The sequence below is a fragment of the Triturus cristatus genome, chromosome 6, assembly GCF_964204655.1.
Source record: "Triturus cristatus chromosome 6, aTriCri1.1, whole genome shotgun sequence".
Taxonomy (NCBI): Eukaryota; Metazoa; Chordata; class Amphibia; order Caudata; family Salamandridae; genus Triturus; species Triturus cristatus.
The window spans coordinates 909,661,746-909,682,469 of NC_140589.1; the positions used below are offsets into that span (position 1 = coordinate 909,661,746).

At 45.7% G+C, this 20,724-nt stretch overlaps 1 protein-coding gene across 8 annotated transcripts in view; it reads right to left on the bottom strand.

The window, feature by feature from the left end:
* The window catches only part of ENPP3 (ectonucleotide pyrophosphatase/phosphodiesterase 3), a 783,610-nt gene that overhangs the window by 91,459 nt on the left and 671,427 nt on the right, over positions 1 to 20,724 (bottom strand). For all 8 annotated transcript variants that reach the window (XM_085611575.1, XM_085611577.1, XM_085611569.1 and 5 more), the window contains exon 22: positions 3,720 to 3,849. In XM_085611575.1, coding sequence (XP_085467701.1) covers positions 3,720 to 3,849 — 130 coding nt within the window. The remainder of the gene's footprint in view (positions 1 to 3,719; positions 3,850 to 20,724) is intronic.

Consider the following 20,724-nt stretch of genomic DNA (forward strand, 5'->3'; position numbering starts at 1 on the left):
CTCGATTCAAGGTAGCCTGGCTGATGAGGGGTATTACCCTGAAACCGGTCCCAGGATGCTTGTTTCCAGTTCAGGGAAGACCTGGCTTGGCAGTTCGAGCTGGACTGTTACCATGAGGCACAGGGTCAAGACTGATTTGCACATAGATGGGTATGAACTGAGGTGATGAATTGAGCTAAAGAACGATGATGGATTCAACCCAGATCTGTGACTGGGGTTGAGTGTCTAAAAAGTTTCAGCGCTCTGTCCATCATCTCCTTGAGTGTGCTTTCTCTGCCCTAAGTTGGCAAGGTATGCCCAGATGTGGATCCCTTGCTCACTTTGCCACTCGATTCAAGCTAGCCTGGCTGATGAGGGGTGTTACCCTGAAACGAGTTGCAGGATGCTTGTTTCCTGTTCAGGGAAGACCTGGCTTGGCAGTTTGGGCTGGACTGTTCCCATGAGGCACAGGGTCAAGACTGATTTGTATATAGCTGGGTCTGAACTGCTGTGGCAAATTGAGCTTAAGAACGATGATGGATTCAACTCAGATATGTGACTGGGTGACTGTCTGAAAAGTGTCAGTGCTCTGTCCATCATCTCCTTGTGTTTGCTTTGTTCACCCTAAGTTGGCAGGGTATGCCCAGACGTGAGTCCCTTTCTCACCTTGCCATTGGATTCAAGTTAGCCTGGCTGATGAGGGGTGTTACCACAAAACCGGTCCCAGGATGCTTGTTTCTGGTGCAGGGAAGACCTGGCTTGGCAGTTCGGCTTGACTGTTCCCATGAGGCACAGGGTCTAGACTGATTTGCTTATAGCTGGGTCTGAACTGAGGTGACGAAGTGAGCTAAAGAACGATGATGGATTCAACCCAGATCTGTGTCTGGGGGTGAGTGTCTAAAAAGTTGAAGCACTCCGTCTATCATCTCCTTGTGTTTGCTTTCTTCGCCCTAAGTTGGCAGGGTATGCCCCGATATGGGTCCCTTGCTCACTTTGCCACTGGATTCAAGCTAGCCTGGCTGATATGGGGTGTGACCGTGAAACTGGTCCCAGGATGCTTGTTTCCGGTTAAGGGAAGACCTGGCCTGGCAGTTCGGGCTGGACTGTCCCCATGAGGTACAGGGTCAAGACTGATTTGCATATAGGTTGGTCTGAATAGAGGTGGCGAAGTGAGCTAAAGAACGATGATGGATTCAACCCAGATCTGTCACTGGGGGTGAGTGTCTGAAAAGTTTTAGCGCTCCATCCATCATTTCCTTGTGTTTGCTTCATTACGATAGTATGGGCAAGACAGTATCTGAGTGCAGACAAGTTCCACTTTGGCATGAAAGTTAAGCACTGATGTGACTGTGATAAGCATGTATAGGTGCAGAGGAGCCTTCTTTGCGCAAACATTGAAACAAGGGACATGCAAGAGTGCTGGGTCACATGATTTTTAGATTCATTACTTTCAGTGCTGGAGTTGATGCATCACCCCGGAACAGTTGACACCAAAAACATAGTTGGGTTGACTTTACCTTATGAAAGTCTGATGTACCTTGTGCAGGCCAGTGAGACATAGATTGCTTACTGACATCAATTCTAGGAAATGAGTGAAGCCATCTGCAATGTCTTCTCCGTTTGCCCTTTCTTCACTAATGATCATGATCTCCATATAATCTGCTAATATCAGGAAGGCATCTTTTACTGGTCAATATCATCGTCTGTAGGCCTTTTTTAGGCATTAAAGAGTTATAGGGGCAAGACTGGTCTTTTCAGAACCCCGCATAATATTCCTTTAGTTACTTAGTTAAAGTTGTACAGCTTTATTTGTTGCCGCCACCAACTCTCTACTACACACAATCCATATTCTTCTCTTTAATTCATTTTTATTGTGATTTTGACATTTTCATCCATTTTTCCTTTTTAATTTTCGAAAAGATACACAAATTATTCTATTTAGGATACCTATCACTTCTTTTCTCTTTTTCATTTAAGCCAATTTCAGATTGAGTGCACTAATCACCCAGAGATGAAGGACTCTGAAGTGTGCATGTTCTAAATATTTTACAGGATGTTATTCAAAACCAAATGTGCTCCTGCCAAGGGAATACAATTCAACTGTGGATGTTTCCTCATTTGCCAGGGAGTGGCTTCCAGCAAGTCAGATAATGCCTTCTGCCTTACAAAACATGCATGTGCAGAAAGACGCCCAGAAAGAAGCTCAGAATAGCCGCAGGCGCCCCTCCTCGTGACCTGTGTCCTTTGGGAGGGGACGTTAAGGGTTAGGTTACAAAGTTTCCTACATAGGGGAGGAACCAAAATCTTTCTCCTAAAAGAGATTAGCATTGCATTTGTGAGGGCAGTGTCCTGACCCTTGTTCTTGGCATCTGTGGGCTCACACGAGGGTGGCGTAGTCAGTGCTTACTTTGTAAAATAATAAGTGTCAGGGCCCTGACCAGGAGTCCACTGCAGCTTGCACCACTCATAGCCCTCTAATAGCTGCCAATGGTGGCAACAAAACAACTACTAACCATCTCTCCCATCTGCAAGTGCGATGGTTAAGATTATTTCAGGTCTCCAATGCTAAAGGAATGGCTGTGCAGGCAGGTGTTAGTAATTATTTATGTATTTTGTAATCTTAAACAATTAACTATTTAAGTGCGGGTGCTGAGCACGGGAAACCACCGGCTCAAATTAAACACTGGCTAGTCTGAGATTGCAGCCCCTTCCTGGGCCTACAGCTCCCCCTTGAAGGTCAGGAAGATCATAGGCACAAGTGACAGAGCAGGAGGCTCAACTGTTCCTTTATGGGTCATGCTGTCCATTCCCTTGCATAGGCACTCTAATTATCTAGGAAACACACTTTTATTTGTACATTTGGATTATGGCCTCCCTGGGAGTATGGTACTCCTGGTCTGGGTTGGTACACCTGCAACCTAAAGCAAGGGGCCCTGTTAACAATATGAGTCATAAGCTCCAGGTACAATACACATTTTTAGCAGGGTAGTGCAAGATTAGCAGTCCAAAATGGTAGGGCATTTTCACCTTAATTTGCACCTTGCTCATGTTAACAATGTCCAGTATAAGTTATCACAACTGCACAGTATATATCATGCATGTTTCTGCGTGTATACAGCATTAGACATTTCTCTTGAATACCATGTATACATTTAAGGGTACTGTATATACAATGTCTTAGCATTTGATGAATGTATCTTATTATAGAGTGGATGCATGCACCTTAGTAGACAACACAGAAATCTAAGTATATACTATACTATATATATATTTTTTATTTCACGATAATGTTTATACGTCAATAGGACCTGTATTGTGCCCCAATCACTCATCTCATAAGTAGCTTTAGTTTACAGCCATAATACAACCTGCAGCCAAGACAACTTTTATTTTAAATTTCCTTCATTTAAAAATGGCGTTACAGAATCATGTTTTTGTACAACTGGTCCTTCTGCCCTTAAAACTTGCCAATGTGGGTGGAGGGGGCACTTGTTTTCCATTCTTGTCATTAGGAAGTAAACACGTCTGCGGAGTAGCCCACACAAGGCTTGAAGTTTACAACAGAGGCGGGTGACATTTAGCCAAGGTCTCCATTTGGCAACACATTCTCGCCACAGGAAGCCTGTCCATGTAGTGCATAATTATGCCCGTGATGGCTGCAGTCTGTTGTTTTCAAAATGCTTAAACACACAGCAGTCCCATGCGACCTAGCAAGCGTCCACATTTAGACGTGTACTTACTGGGAGGAAAGAGGAAACCATGCGTAATGTTCAGGCCTGGTTTGTAGTCGGAGCATTTCTGGCTTTTGACATCCGGGATTCTAGCATCGGCCAGCAGACAGAGTGGAAACGCAGGAGTGGGCGCGGCTCCCTGGTAACAGAAAGGTGAAACATTATGCCCACTGTATGGTTTACCAACCGTAAAATATGTTCTGGGGAAAATGTTGTACATTTAGCATTTTCTTATTTTCAGAAAGTAAAATTAAGGCCTACAGTGTGACAGCCGGGCACTAATAGAAATTATGGCTGTCACCTTTACTGCTTCACACAACATCTGGAACATAGGGCTATATTGATCACACTGAATAATATGATCTGTCGATAAAGAGGAACGCACTAACTTCTACCGTCCATGCGGTGTATAATCCGCAGTGTCAGGATTATGCTTGGTTTTCGCTGCACTAGAGAAATATAGGGAACTGGAAGTCGCCTCTGCCATAAACTCAACCACAAATCAGGTTTACATAGATCACAAGTAGACAGAACTAGTGCTTTATTTATTTATTTTTTGGAACTCTTTTTTTTATAGGATGAACAAACCCAAAAACAAAGTAGAACAAGGCAAAACAGAACAAAGTACAGTACATTATCTAGAATGTCCAGCGGTTTCCGTGCATTGGTACGAGATACTACATGATGTTGCAGTTGTTCAATACTACAAACAAGCGTCTAAATCAGTACTTAATGATATAGACATCATTGCTTCTCGTGGTCCGCTAACTGTGGGGAGGAGTCATCAAAGGGTGTGCATATCATCCCCCTACGCACATTCCATGCCTCCCAAATCCTTGTCCACTTTTGGGGGCAACCTCTGCTCTTGCACACCACCCTCTCTGCCAGCATGCGCCAATCCATATCAGACTACCATTCACAAATCTTGGGCGTACGTACGCCCTTCCAGGTTCTTGCTACGTTGCGTTTCGCTTCTATGCAGCCAAGGGAAACCCATATTCTCTCGGCTCTTGTCAAATCGGTAGCTTCCCAGATATTTAGAAGGCACAAGCGAGGTGAGACTTCAATAGTTTTGTGGCATGTTGAAGAAAGAGCTGACATGACCCTCCCCCAATATGTCTGAAGAGTGGGGCAATCCCACCATTGGTGGAGGAATGTACCAGTGTGGCCTCAGCCCCTGAGCCCCTGAGGCAGGCAGCAGAGCTTAGGGCACCCATTTTTACAAGCACTGAACTGGTGTAATAAGCCCTGTGCAAGAGTTTGAGTTGGTTGAGTTGTCGCCACCTCACGGGGGGAAGCCAACGCTTCCTGCTATTCTTCAACATCAATGTCCCCAACGTCCTCCACCCAGAGTGCGCAAATTTTCCCCACTGTGTCCGGTGTATTGTTAAGTATTTTATGGTATGTCAAAGAAATAGCTTTGTCCTGGAGGTAGTCATCCAAGAGTCTATCTTCGAGGGGCGAAGAAGCGGGCAACTCCGTGCCTCTGGGTATAGCCCTTTGCAACGCATTGCGGGCTTGGAGATATCTAAAAGTTTTGCCGTCCTGTAGTTGGTAATCGGGGTATATTTAGGTGAGTGGTTCTTCCCTCCATAGAGAGCCCTGTGGTAATTATGTCTTTCAATCTGATAAGCGGTGTCAGTCCCCCGGCCGATGCACCCAGTGATTAATGACCACCAGTTGGGAGGCCCAATAATAACTTTTGATTGCGGGCAGGACGATACCACCGTCATACCATCCTTTCATGAGTTTAGTTAACGCTATTCTGGGGACCCATTTATTCCAGAGCAAGAAGCGTACCTCCGCTTCGATGGTAGCAAAATAGTGTGCTGGGACCAAATACGGTGTGTTCTGCAGGGCATAGAGAAAGTGGAGAAGCGCCATCATTTTATAAAGGGCGGCTCTGCTCAATAGGGTAAGGGGCAGTGTCTTCCAATGTTGGACATCGGCCTGGAAACAGAGCAACGGAGGAGCCAAATTGTGGGCGTAAATAAAAGCTGTGGGGTTGGTTCTGACATAAAGTCTGAGGTATAAAAATCCATCTGTAACTATTTTAGCCCCACAGTCCCTGGGCAGGGTTGGGTTGCCTCTGCTCAAGACATAGACAAGAGACTTATCCCAGTTAATGGTATATCCAGAATACTGCAGAAAAAGAGCAAATATGTGCAGGTCACGATGAATGGAAGCGTAGGGCCTGGCCAAGTTAAGCAGGATATCATCAGCGTAGAGGGAAATTTTATCCATCCAATCCGCTGACCAGTTAAGACCCCTAATAAGGGGGTCCCCCATATCCATATCGCCAGGGGCTCGAGGTCCAGGGCAAAAAGCAAGGGGGAAAGGGGGCAACCTTGCTTCGTCCCTTTCTGTAGTATAAATGTGGCCGAATGACCCCCGTTAACCATAACGCGGGCTAATGGTTCGGAATAGAGAAGTCACACCCAGGATACAAATCTCTTCCTGAACCCGTAACGTTCAAGTGCTGCAAATAAAAAGGGCCACTCAATCATATCGAACGCCATCTTGGCGTCCAGGGACATAATTACAGAATCTTCCTGAATTGTAGCTGCCCCGCCCAAGACTCTGTGGAGGCGGCGAAGTTTCATGCCAGTGTTTCTGGCTGGCATAAAACCAGATTGATCTGGATGGATTAGCTTATGCAGATGCGGTGAGAGGCAACGTGCCAAGATTTTAGCTAGGATTTTGACTTCTGGGTCCAAGAGGGAGATAGGTCTGTACGAGCCACAGCGCTCAGGGGATTTACCCTTCTTATGAATAATGACTATGTTGGCCAGTCTCTGTGTTGCGGGCAGAACCCCCTTGTGCACAATTTCCTCGTACATTGGTATGAGGCATGGGGTAATCGTAGTAGCATTTATTTTGTACAGTTCAATAGGGAGGCAACAAGGGCCCATGGCTTTGCCGGACTGTAAGGCGCTGATCGCCTTGGAGACCTCCTCGGCGGTTAAAACTGAGTCCAACTCTTCTACATCATGAGTGTTAAGCACAAGGAGTCTTAGGGTGCCTAGTAATTCTGTGGCTGCCTCATGTGTGGAAGTCTGAGTGGAGGTGTAGACCTGCCTTAAATTATCAGCGAAAGCCTTCCCAATCCCAGCCCTATCATGTATCATCATACCATTCTGGCTCGTGATCCCAGCCACCCATCTATTGGCTATGTCCCTTTTATCTAACCAGGCTAATACTTTGCTTGCCTTGTCACCAATATCATATATGTGATGCTAGGTGCCTCGATGTTGGGCCCTTGTGGCTTCTTCAGCTATATTTCTGTACTCTTGTTGTTTCACAAGCAGCTCGTGTTTGGTGTCAGGGGTGTCTGACGCCAAAAGAGCCTGCTCGAGAAGGGCAATTTCACTTTCTACAATTTGCAGTTGCATCCTCTTCTCTTTCTTGTGGCCTACTATCGCTGCCACCCTGCTACCTCTCCCTACAGTCTTGTATGCTTTCCACAACACGATATCCGAATCCACCGACCCTTCATTTTCAAGAAAGTATTGGGCGGTTGTTTCAATGAGCTTATCTCTGATTTCCGGCACTTTGAGGTACCAAGGGTTGTGAGCCATTTCATGACGTGTGGGGGAAGGGGCACTGCCGTAAAATACCATCAGCGGGCAATGATCCGAGATGCCCCTAGGAAGAAAAAAGATCTCCCCGAACCTGGGAAGCTGGGTAGCTTTACAGAAAATATAGTCGATTTGGGACATACTACCATGGACGCCAGAAAAGAAAGTGTACTGTCTAGTTGTAGGGTGAATCACCATCCAGGTATCTATCAGACCCATTGCCCCGTTGAAGTCCATTAGCATCTTCCCTGACGCCTTTCCCGCCTAGGTGGCTGCCTATCAAATTCCCCGTCAAGGGCTGCGTTACAATCCCCACATAGAAGCAAGTCACCCTCAGGCAGACTCAATATGTGGGAGCCGAGCGCCACCAGGGTCATGGAGTGCAGTCTTGGGGGCACATACAGTGAGGTTATATTAAGGGATTTACCCTCCCACAGACCCAACACCATGACTAACCTGCCCAAGGGATCATGAGTAACCGTTAAGACCTGGAAAGGGAAGGAGGATCGCATGAGGATGCCCACCCCTCTAGACTCCCAAGCATAACCCGAATGGGCCACCAGTTTATAACCCCATCTATTGAGTGCGCAATAAGAGGATCCCTGTATATGAGTCTCTTGCAGGAGCACAACCTCGGGGGCCTGATGCTTAAAATATTGCAAAACTATTCCACATTTAATTCGATCCACCAGGCCGTTTACATTCCATGAGAGTAGTTTAAAGCAGCCCAACAGTGGAGCCAAGTCACATTAACCGCTCATCGATATGTGGGGAACAGGGCCTTCTGTGACACAAGTCAACAATGTTGGAAAGACCAAGACATCCTCCCACACCTGTTCGGCGACCTCGTCTTAGACACTTTGAATGATGCAGATAAAAACCTATTTTCTAACAGATTGTCACACTTCAATGCACTAGGAAAGGCTTTGTTTGCAAAGCTGCACAATTAAACAAATTTCACACAAAAATGAACCCATAGAAAACATCCCAGAACCACCCCCCTCCCTGCCTCCCTGCAACGTGGACTTTTAGATGCCCATCCCCCAGTTTTGCAGAGTGCCTGTGGACCCATAACTAATAACCTTTGTGAGGTGAACTCTACACCACCGAACAACCCCGGCCAGAAAATCAGGTTCCCCCTTATGCTTAACTGTGTAAGCCCATACTACGACATGTAGTGCGCTTGTGGCTCATGTCTATTTTAAAACAAGAAAACACTGTTAAAGCCTCCCCACCCCAACTGATGACACCCAAAACTGAACACAATGTCTTGGCAATATCCGGTCAACATCTACTGACTGTACATACTTAACGGTTCAGCCATTGGTCCTTTAGTCCGACAAGGCGAAGTTTCCTCGCTCTCACCTGGCAAACCAGCAGCCTTTGCCCCCGCGACCTGCTTAACGACTAAAAGTTAATAAAGGGCTAACCAGATAATAAGGTAACAGAACCATTGTGATAGATTAAACACCCTCCTCCCGTTCAGGGCCTTCTTGGGGATGTCTGAGGCCAGGGAGGCGTCTCGAAGAGTTGTTTTTGTGAGCAGCGGCAGCTCTCCAGCCCTCCAACCAATCCCAGAGCTCCTCATGGGTCTGGAAAAACCAGGATTTTCCTTCTGCCAGCATGCGCAGCTTTGCGGGAAAAAGCATAGCGTACTTCAAGTTTTTGTACCGGAGTGCACGTTTCACTTCTAGAAAGGACCTGCGCATCTTTTGCACATTCATTGTGAAATCAGGAAAGAAAGTGATCATCCAATTTTCAAACTTGAGGTGGGGGGGGGGGGGCGATGCGTGCTGTCTGGAGAATAATGTCTCTGTCTCGATAATTAAAAATTCTAGCCAAGATGGGGCGCAGAGGAGCGCCCGGCTTGGGTGGTCCGCCAGGCACTCTGTGAGCGCTTTCCACTGAAAAATATTGTGACAAGGACCGGGGCTGCAGGTGCTTTTTAATTAAATCCTCGACAAAGGGCTTGACCCTCGGCTCTCTCAGGGACCCCAAGAATGCGCACATTATTGCAGTGGGCACGCCCTTCATAGTCCTCAAGTTTCGCCTGAAGCCTCTTGACAGTGGTTTCCAATGTCTTCGTAGATTTTTGGAGCGTCGTCACTGTTTCTTCAGTCGCTTTGGCTCTGTCCCCCAAATTACGTAGATCTGCATGCGAGGGTCACTTCAGACGTTACCGTATTGATTTTCTGTTCCAGCGCAGCATGGACCCCTTGGATAGATTCCATCACACCCACCAGGGTTGGTGCCCCCTCCTCCAACTGCAGCTTTGCACCATGTGATGGGGCTCTCTCCTCCGCGCTTTCCGTCCTGGACTACGCGAATTTGTCGAGCTTCATTTGGTGGATCTGCTTGAGTCCCCGGTCAGTGGACATCCCGGCCACGTTATGTTTATGCCGTTACTCCAACAGTGCTCAGGGTGCCGAGGCCACCGGCCTATAGATCCGGCACAGCTGCTGAGTCAAAACAAATTGTGCCTCCAGCCCACCACTTAGCTGCGTTGGTGGCTCGGGCTTGCCTCACCACTATGAAGTCCGTCGGCCCCAGGCATCGCAGCGTGTACCCCCGAATGGACCACTGTCAGAGAAGGTGATCAATACTTGGCCTTCTTGCCCCCAGGTTCAGGCGGGCGAGAGACCCACGCAGCAACCCACCTAGTGGGGTAGCGCCGGTGTTGGCATCAGAACAATATCCTGCTCCTTCTGTGGACGCCCCCAGTTTGTACTCGCAGTGCCGGTGCACGAAGATAAAAGAGGAAGTGGCAGGAGGGGGGGGAAGGGTGACAATGCCGTTCACCCCGGCACCCAAGCAGTCCTGTTAGTGTGGGCGGTAAGTGCAGGGTGCAGTGATTAAATGGGAAGCAGGGGGGGAGGGAGCACCTCTCACCCCGTAGCGTGGAGATATACCAGCACCGCAAGTGCCTCTCTCACCTCAGGGCATCTCACCGCGGTCCTCCGGGCCACGCCGTTTCAGCAGCCAGCGCCAGTGTAGGCCTGGGGCCACTGCAGTACTCCCTCGCTGGTCGCCGAGCGGAGCAGACAGCCCCAACTGTGAGCCAGGTGGGCAGAGCGGAAAGGATGGGTAACGGTCTTGCTCCAATGCGGTTGCCACTGGGAGTGGAGGCCGTGGTAGGCCCCGCTCTCCGCCTCCGGGGTCTCCTCGGCACTGTTAATGCTCCCACGCTCGCAGCGATAGCTCCACTCAGGAACATCGGAGCGGCACCAGATTTGGATCGGGGAGACTGTGAAGGTAGGGGAGCACGGGACCACTGACTTTGAAGGGCTCAAATGGATATTTGTGCGGATGTTGGGAAGTTTAGGCCGCCAAAGGACGGAGCTCTAGTTCTGTGCAGCCATCTTGGGTGTTGGCTAGCCACGCCCCCCTAGTGCTTTATTTTAAATACATAGCTGGAGGAGTTCTACATTTTTCTTAGGAGCCCACAGTCTGTGCTGCTGAATAAAGGGCCATTGAATGCTGAGTCTGTCTATTATCAATTCCAATAAACAGTAGCAGCTGGTGATATTTGAGTGTGGTGGGCGTAAAAGTTTGATATGACTTTTATGTAGCGAGTGATGCGAGCAAGCCTAATGGAAAAACGTGGGGTCAAGACTGGATATTCCTCAAGAGAAAAACATTAATAAAAAGATTGGCATATGGTGCATTTTAAAGCAAATTAATTTAGTGATAAACCAAGGCATATAAAGCAGTACGAATGTATTGTTTTGAAATATTAAACACATAAAAAACTGCCCCATATCTTACTGCATTAATATGTTCAACAGTTCCTGTAATATGCAACTTGTACAATGTGTCAACTTCAGCCTTTTAAAGTGTGTGCTTGCCCAGTGTCTTGAACAGCATAAAGCATCAACTTTGTAAGAAAAGGCTCTAACCAGGTTTCGGGAAGGACCCACAGCTAGCTGCTGATTGCAATCAGTCATATAGAAATATGTGAAGACAGGTCTTTAAGTGAGATGAAAAATAAGCTGACTCTTTAAAAGGGAATACGTAAAATAAATTTCTATGATTTCCATAGTGTGCTAACCAACCGGTATTTTGGTTTCTCTCTGAGATGTAATTGCATCCAGATATGTAACACCACAACTGACCTTCACCTAAAACCTGTTAGTATGATTGGCTTTGCCATTGTTGTGTTGTGTCATTGCATTCTTTTAGGAGCGAGGCATGGACTGTGGTTGCATTCTGCTTGCAGGTTCCAGTCCACGACATTCGTTATCGGTGGTCTTGGAGTGGAAGCTGTGCTAGCTGTGCTGTCTGGCTCCTACCCGTTCCTATTAGTTTATGCATTAAATCTTTATGCAATTACTTGAAGGTGTGCTCGCATCAGTACAATTGACGACGACTGGGATCGACTAGGCGGTTATAGAAGTACTAAGGACTGTTTAGTTCAGATTTTTTTTTGTAAAAGTAAAGAAGGGAATTGTCAGAAACAGTCAAGGAAAAGAAGGATATGCGTACTTCTACAAGTACTTCAGCAGTGTGAGGACTTCCTCTTTAAAGAAACACTCAGTAAGCTTTCTGTTCCTGTCTGAAGCTTTGAGAAGGCCATTGGTTAAACTGCCGAGCGGCCGCATTTTTCGAGCGGTAGCAGTGTTCCACGGTGTTGCATGTGAAGGAGACAACAATTGACGTGTGCAGATTCGACCATCACGCGTCATCATGTGAGGTCGCGCAACCTGACCTTGCGTGGCGGCCATATTGTTTGCACTCTGTTGCCTGGCAACTACCGGAATCAAGCAGTCAGCTGCAGACTGCCACTGTAATTACCGCTGCGAAGTATCGGCAGCATTATGGAGCAGAAGTAACGCTAAGAAACAGGTGAGGAAGTCGGGGGCCAGTTTCTTTTACAACCTTACCAGGAGGGTTAACAGGTTGTTGGTACATTTTCCTTTGTTTTTTTTTCTCTTCGAAGCCTGCTTGCAACCATTAACAGGCTTTTGTCACAAAGTAAGGAAAGGGATAGAACAAAGGGATTTATAACTGGTTAAACATGGCCCAACAAAACTTTACCATCAGCCCCCCACATGCATCTTGGGCAGCAGGTCCACAGCCTGCATTGAAGTGGGTGGAATGGAAGGACTACTTCGTTAATTATATTAAGGCTGTGGACAAAGCTGGTAAAATGAAAGCTGAACAGATGAAAAGATTGTTGTTGCGTTCATTAGGATCGGTGGGATTGAAAACGTATACCCGCATGCCAAAGATGGATACAAGTGGAGAAGTAAATGTTTTTGAGTTGGCCTTGAAAGATTTGGACAACTATTTTGCACCTGAAGTCTGCATTGGTGGGGTGCATTACAAATGTTTTAAAAGGAAGCAAAATAAAGGAGAACTTGTGGATGAATATATAGACGAGTTAAAAAAACTAGCTATTGATTGTAAATTTGGCGGTTTACATGATGATTTTATATGTGATCAATTGGTCATGCATAGTAACAATACTGCGATCCAAGAACGTCTGTGGATTAATGGGGATGCACCAATGGAGGATGTCCTGACTATGGTAAGGAAAGCAGAAATGTCTGGGAGATGTGCGACAGAGCTTAAGCATTCAGACAAAGATACTGGTGGTGTCTTTAAAGTACAGAGCACGAGCAAAAGTCAAATCAAACCACAAATGAATACTTGGAAGGGGAAGAAACCGGAGGAGAGGAGATGTTATCATTGCGACAGCAGGGAACATTTGGAATTTAGCAAATTGTGACCTGGGGCAAAACAAAAATGTAGTATTTGTGGGTTAATTGGACATTTTAGTAAAGTATGTAGAAGGAAATAAGGTAATGTTAAATATTTGTGGGATGAGAATAATCCTGAAGCCAGTGAAGTCAAAATGGAGAATTCTAAATGGGAGTGTGTGAAAAGCTTGCAAGGAAATTTTGTGATTAACATCTCTGATGGCTCAATGGTAGGGAAACCAGCGTGTGACATGTCAATTGGGGGAGTACCTGTTAAAATGTATGCAGATTCTGGATCACCATACACTATGGTTAGTGAGGAAATTTGGAAAGGGAAGTTTGCAAGCAAAATTGGACAACAGTTGACTTCCACTGATGTTAATCCAGTGAGTTTCACGGGAGAGAACATCAATATGCTAGGTTTTTTAGATGGATTTACATTCTTATTTAAGGGGAGGGCAGCAAGAGTAAAACTCTTTGTGGCCAGAATGGGACCATTAGTTTTGGGTTGGATGGACCAAAAAAATTACCATAATGTCCTAGATCCCAATAGCAAGGAGAAAGTTCTCACTGTGGATGAAGGTAGTAAAATGGGAAATGTCATGACCAAAGATTTTAAAAAGCTTTTTGAGAAAAAATGAGGTGTGCTAAAGTTGTTCGAGCATACCATTGTACTGAAAAAGGACGACGAACCTAAAGTGCATAAAGCAAGAGGGATTCTTATATTAATCAGAGATGATGTAGTAAAAGAATTGGAAGGGCTGGTGGAAAAGGATGTGATTGAAGAAGTGTAGAGTTCCGAATGGATGTCCGGTGGTGGTAGCATGAAAATGTAACGGAAAAATGTGTTTATGCATTGATTTGTGCCATTTGAACAATAATATTGTCATGGAAAGGTTTTCATTGCCAAAGATTAATGAAATGGTGTCATCTCTTAAGGGAGCGACTTGGTTCTCCACCATTGATCTTTCAGCAGCCTACCACCAGGTGATGCTCACATCGGAGTCCAGGAAACCTACAGCCTTTATAACACCATATGGTTGCTATCAATTTAAGCGTATGCTATTTGGCCTGGCGTCAGCAGCTGCAGTGTTTCAGCGGCTGATGCACAGGCTGTTTGGGAAAATGCCCGGAGTGAATTTTTTCCAGGATTATATCCTGGTTTTCGCTCAATCCAAGGAGGATCATGATGGCAAATTGAGAGAAGTCTTAGGAGTGTTGCAGGATGTTGGCTTGACTGTGGAGATCAGCAAATGTAAGTTTCCCCAGAGAAGTGTGTCTTACTTGGGACACATAATAAGTGTGGATGGTGTGAGACCCAAACCCTCGTTGGTAAATACTATTGTTGGTACACCTGCACCAACTAAAAAAGGATGAAGTTAGATCCTTTTTGAGGATGGCTGAGTATTGTGCAAAATGTATCTCCAACTTTGCCAGTAAAGTTTTTAACATAAGGTTGTTACTGAAGAAGAATACCAAATTTGAGTGGCCCACAAATTGTGAGACGGAGTTTCGTCAGATCAAATCTGATTTAGAAGGAGTAACAGGTCTAGGTAGTTTTGACCCGTAGTTGAAATGTTATTTGACGACTGATGCTAGCGACATGGGACTGGGAGCTGTGTTGTCACAGAAAAGTGTGGATGGTAAGGAACAGATTATTCTATTTGCATCCAGGTCATTGTCACCTACAAAGAACAGATATCCTATTATTGAGAGGGAAGCGTTGACTTGTGCTTGGGCGTTGGAACATTTCCGTACTTTTATCTGGGGGAAGTCTTTTTCTATACGCACTGATCATCGACCATTGGTAAAAATGTTAACTACGGAGGGCAGTGTAGCAGCATCTGCAAGGCTCACGAGGCTTTCCATGAGAATGAAGGAATATGTGTATAAACTAGTATTTGGGCCTGGAAGAGAATATGTGGTAGCAGACTGTTTGTCCAGGATGCCAGTTCCGATGGAGTGTGAAGACGACCCATGGGGTGATTCTGGGGTGTCAGCAATCAAAAAGACTGAAGGAACAATTAAAAGACAAAGACAAAATATTGCAAGGCGTTTTGCATTATTTTTGTATAGGATGGCCTAGGAATTAGGGCGTAACAAAAATGTTGCGACCTTTTTGGGAAGTCAGAATGGAGTTATCAGTGGACAGAGATTTGGTGACAGAATCGTGCCACCGGAAGGTGTGAGAAACAAGGTTTTGCAACTTTGCCATGAATGGCATTTTGGAGTGGTCAGAACCAAGTCTGTTGTCAACTGTGTTTTCTGGTGGCTAGGTGTGGACAAGGCGGTAGAGAGATTTGTAAGTGGATGTGAAGTATGTTCTTCAGCTGATAAGTCCTTGAAGACTTTGAGACCACCAATGTCTGAAGGGTTAATTCAGAGTTTACCATGGAAATTTGTCGCTGTGGACATTTTTGGCCCAGTGGGTGAATTACAGGAATATGGTATTGTTGACTTTGATTTGTTTTCCAAATGGCCAGTGGTAGAAATTGTGGAAAAAGTTGACACAGATACTGTTCTTTCATTTTTGGACAAGATTTTTGTGATGGAAGGGTTACCGGTTATTCTGTTAAGTGATAATGGAGTGCAATTTACATCTAAAAGTGCTAAATCTTATTTTGAAAGGGTTGGAGTGAAGCATAAGTGCCTTCTGTGAATACCAAAATGGTAGTAAGTTTAGGATTTTGTCTTAAGTTAGTTCTGTGAATCGGGCCCGCTATTCCTTGTTTGAAAAGAATGAAGGCCAAATTCAGAGTCTCTTCGGAACACTGTGTGCCTGAATCAAAAGTCAGTGTGGGGGCCGGGAGAAAACATGAAATCTTCTATTTCTGTTGACAAAATTTTGTCTATCATTGTAGGTGAAAGTTGGAATACCTCGTTTAGACCGCAGAGCAGGCAGCATAGAACAGGTAAGATGCAATCTTGCCAGATTGGTCTGAATGACAGAAACCATGTGGTATTTAATTCTCGTAGACAAGGTAAACCCAAAATTTGGACGATGCGCTCACGACACTTCATCTCCAATAGAGCTCTCTCTATGGTGCCTGAAGTGACGCTGGTGATGAGGCTTGCCATATCGTAGCAGTAGGAGCAAAAATGGGATCCCTGCAACGAGTGCTAAAAGAAGCGGCAGTCTGCCAACCACAGAGTGCACGAAGTTTGGAAACATTCCGAGGATTGCTTGAAAAGGTGCTAACAGTCCTGCACACATGTTCTTAAATACATGTATAATACCGCTCGTATCAGACATTTTTAAGATACGACCTAACATTTCTGAGAAATGTACAGGGCAGTTTGTATACAAAAGGGTATGTATCTCCGCAGAAGTCCTTGCGACTTGGAGATCATAGGTTTCTTTAGCCGAGGTCAATGGCACTGTTTTTTGTAAAAGAATGGCTTTCATTCTGCTTAGAGTATCAATTCGTATAGAAGAGATGTTCAGTGAAGGCCATAAAGGCAACTCCCTGACTGTGTCTATTTGTGGAAACAAGACTTGCATACAGCAAGTGACCCGGGATGTAACCGTAACTAGATATGGAATACCTGGCAACATGCCACAGCAGCTGTGAACATTCAACATAATGTAACTCCCGTTAGAAAGTTGGCCAAAAATTGGATTAACCACTGCAGCCGGTGAACCTTGCAGGTGACAGGATAAGTTTGTAGTGGAACCATCACAGACCCCGTGTAAGTTAATACCCTGACAAAGGAGAGAACCACTTAGTGTGTCCTCACAGTTTTCACCGCTAAGAAACACTTCACGGTCCCCACTCCAACATCTATGTGTGTAAGGTAATTCCCAGGATATCTTGATGTATCCTTTAGCCAATCTTTCATATTTGCCAACTGGTATATGTTTTAGGCAATACTGACAATAGAAAGTTGTAACAGGCAGAGTAATTTTATCATGTATGATCCACTCAGTAGCTGGATTTTCTGCGACTGTGAATGGTAATTTTTCCAGTTTTTCAATGCTCTGCATAGTGCAGTCTGCTCCCCTTTGTACCATTCTGATCTGTTTATCAGTGAGATTAAATTCTGAAAACAGTGACGTAGTGTTGATTAAACACCAAGGCACATAGCACAATCCACTGTTTAGACATGTTTAGTATGTTTAGGATTTAGTAATGTCGTCCATCAAGACCATGAGCACAATCCACTCCGGCTCCCCGTCAGATCCACTCCCGCACCACGTCTTCAACAAAGTCAGCAGCTCCATCGCACCCCACCTGCGCAACGTCATCAATCTCTCCCTCGAGACCGCGACCTTCCCAGAGAACCGGAAACACGCCGAGCTCAACGCCCTACTCAAAAAACCCAAGGCGGACCCTAGAGACCTCAAGAACTTCCGGCCCATCTCTCTGCTTCCGTTCCCGGCCAAGGTCATCGAGAAGATCGTCAACAGACAGCTAACCCGATACCTTGAAGAAAACAGAATCCTGGACCCTTCCCAGTCAAGGTTCCGCAGAAACCACAGCACCGAGACTGCCCTCATCACCGCCACTGACGACATCAGGACCCTGCTGGACAACGGTGAGACTGCGGCCCTCATCCTCCTGGACCTCTCTGCCGCCTTCAACACCGTCTGCCACCGCACACTACGCGTACGCCTCCACGCCGTAGGGCTCCCCACCTCCTTCCTCTCCGGCAGAACCCAGAGCGTCCGCCTCCCCCATTCCAATCCAAAGCCTCCGAGATCATCTGCGGCATACCCCAGGGATCTTCCCTCAGCCCGACACTGTTCAACATCTACATGGCCCCGCTCGTACACATCGCCCGACAGCACGACCTCAACATAATCTCCTACGCCGACGACACTCAACTGATCCTCTCCCTCACCAAGGACCCCATCACCACCAAATCCAACCTTCACGAAGGAATGAAGGCCGTCACTGACTGGATGAAGGTCAGCCGACTGAAGCTGAACACAGACAAGACGGAGGTCCTCATCCTCGGCTCCAACCCTTCAGCCTGGGACAACTCCTGGTGGCCGACGGCACAGGGGGCAGCCCCGACATCCACCGACCACGCATGCAACCTGGGAATCATCCTCGACTCAACGCTCTCCGTGACCAAGCATCCGTAGAACAACCCCCAGCGGAAGATCCTTCTCCCACCTCGCCGCCAAGACCTGGAACACCCTCCCACTGAGCCTACGACAGACCCAAGACCTGCTGACCTTCAGGAGGCTACTCAAGACCTGGCTGTTCGACCAGTAGCGCCCGCCCCTCCCAGCGCCTAGACGCTCGCGGGTATGTAGTGCACTCTACAAATGATTGATTGATAGCCTGCATGCAAGTTTTGTAGCGTCCAGCCTAATAGCATGATAACGTAGCTTAGACTGACCATGTTGCAAAATGACCAAGTCTTGTTCCATGATGTGCATGACAGAAGACACAATGCTGTCCAATGAATATATTCTGGACGACAGAGTCGTTAACCCATTGTCTACTACAGAGAGAGTTTTCTCTAAATTAATACGATCAATTTCTCGTATTCGTTCTGCAGTCTCTGCTTGGGTAACCTTCCATGCTTCATTATAAGCAGCTCAGATACCGGCATATATGAAACGTTTTTGACGCGGTTTTCTTGGTCCTAGCAAGAATTCCCTAAGGTCTGCACCTTCTTGAAGTAAAGTTAAGTGTTGTTTAACATCCTTCAGTGTAGCTTTCTGTAGCCAATCCAGGCAGAGTCTCCCTACACTGTATGTTGTTACTACCCCTGGATGCTGTCTTTGAACATAGCGTGGGTCTGGCCTATTGACAGTGAAACCATGGCTTTTATTCAGGAATCGATCTTGACAGTTATTCGTGTCTGTGGGCCAGAGCAACCATTTTTTCCATTCTGGATTTGATCTGTTGCGATGCAAAATATAATGTACTTCGACCTCCCCCCGTGTAGTGCTATTGCTTGCAGGTATAGGTATGGTCGGTGTGTTCATGTCTTTGATCCTAGCTAATCCAAGGCAAGACGTTTGCTGGACAGTGTCATTCAAAAACATAATTTGCTCAGGGATGATACAGGCTCTAAATAAAGCTTCTATCCCCTGCACTTGCCAATCTTTCCTACCCCAGAAAGTCTTTGTCTCAATGTTGTCTTTCCAAAAGTCGAAACCTTGTCTAGACAATTGGGCAATAAAGGCTGCAGAATAAATCTGTTTCGTATTGTTTAACATATTTTTCGTTCCGGTCTTGTTCACATTTTTAAAGTAAAACGTTTCCGGATTAGACAAATTATAGCCTGAAAAATATGGAAACTTCATTGCAAAAGGTTTTGAGCTACCCTTTGGAGGTGTAGGACAATGTTCCCATTGGTTATACAAAAATAAATTTCTAGGCGTTGCAGAGTTATGCAAGAAATGATGACCATAGTGGTTATAACAATACCTTTGTTCATAGTCTGATGAACCCTCTAAATATTCATGATTTCTGAATACAGTAGACACCTCGAGATCAGACATCATGTTATTCACAGTCTCGAAGTCCCAATTATCAGAAAAGGTACTAGAGGTAATAAAGTCAGTTAATGAAATCATAAATAAATGTGGAATCTTTAAAAGTTCCGACGGGCCAAAAATGTCATATTCAGTTTGGTCCCAAACTATACCATCATGTATAGGAACGGATGTGATATTCACTGCTGACAAGTCTCTTGCTTCACGATGGGATAATTTGTGTGGCTGGAGAAGTAAGTTCACTGTTTTACTTGCTGTGTCCATTTGAATATATCTTCCATTTATCAGCATACCCAGAGTTAATACCAGAGCTAACCAAACTACAAAGAAGAATATATTCCCAAAACAATCCTTAGTTCAATCCATGGTGAAACCAGATAAGTCTTTTTCAGTAGATGAAAAGAGTCTGTTGCTTGTTCTTTGAAATTTCTTTGTGCTGGCGTTGTTTCAGGTTCGCTGGGATCCTCAGAAAACGTATCAAAGTTCATGAAATAGCCAGAGGCAGTTCTGTCAACGGTTGGAATTGCATCACGATGTGTTGAATTCGCTGGAATCAGTTGATCACTTGTTACTTCGTTGTAGACATGTGTATCAGGACAACTGTGATTTGGGTTTCAAGAGGGACAAGTTCCATAGCTTTGTTGCTTAGTCCTTTTCTTCTTACTGCAGAGTCTTCAAAGGTGATGAGTCTTTCAGACTGAACCTCTTGGATTGTAGCTAGAGTGCGTCTGCTACATTGGCAGAGTCCACTTGGCCTGCTGCTTAGTATCGGCCACATAGTGTGGTTTGATCAGGTCGATGGACACAAATCTTTTCTCCTTTTTACCAGCAAGGGGCGGCAAAAGTATTGTTCTTGATCCGTGGATTGCTAGGACAGGTACTGGTTGTCTGTAAAAAAGCCCAATTTCTTTCTTGTCCGCGATCTTTTCTCTGACTAGATCACCAAGCTTTGGAATCCAGACAGGCCTTGCTGGGACGGTCGGTTTTTCCTCAGTGATGGTTGGCTTCAGGAGCACGTTGCTTTGTTTTGTTCTCAGTTCATTTAAGTCCTGTAAAACAAACAATCTTTGATATCAAATTTCTTATTTTCCATCACTGTGCCTTGCATATCAAGGTCCGGTACCAACATTCTAGTTCTAAATAGAACTTCATACGGAGTGACTCCCCCTAGAGAACTTCTTGGCAAATTATTAATTGCGCGTTGGACCCCATAAAGGTGTTTGACCCACCCATCACCCGAACCTAATACCCTAGCTGTTATAGACTGCTTTATGTCCCGG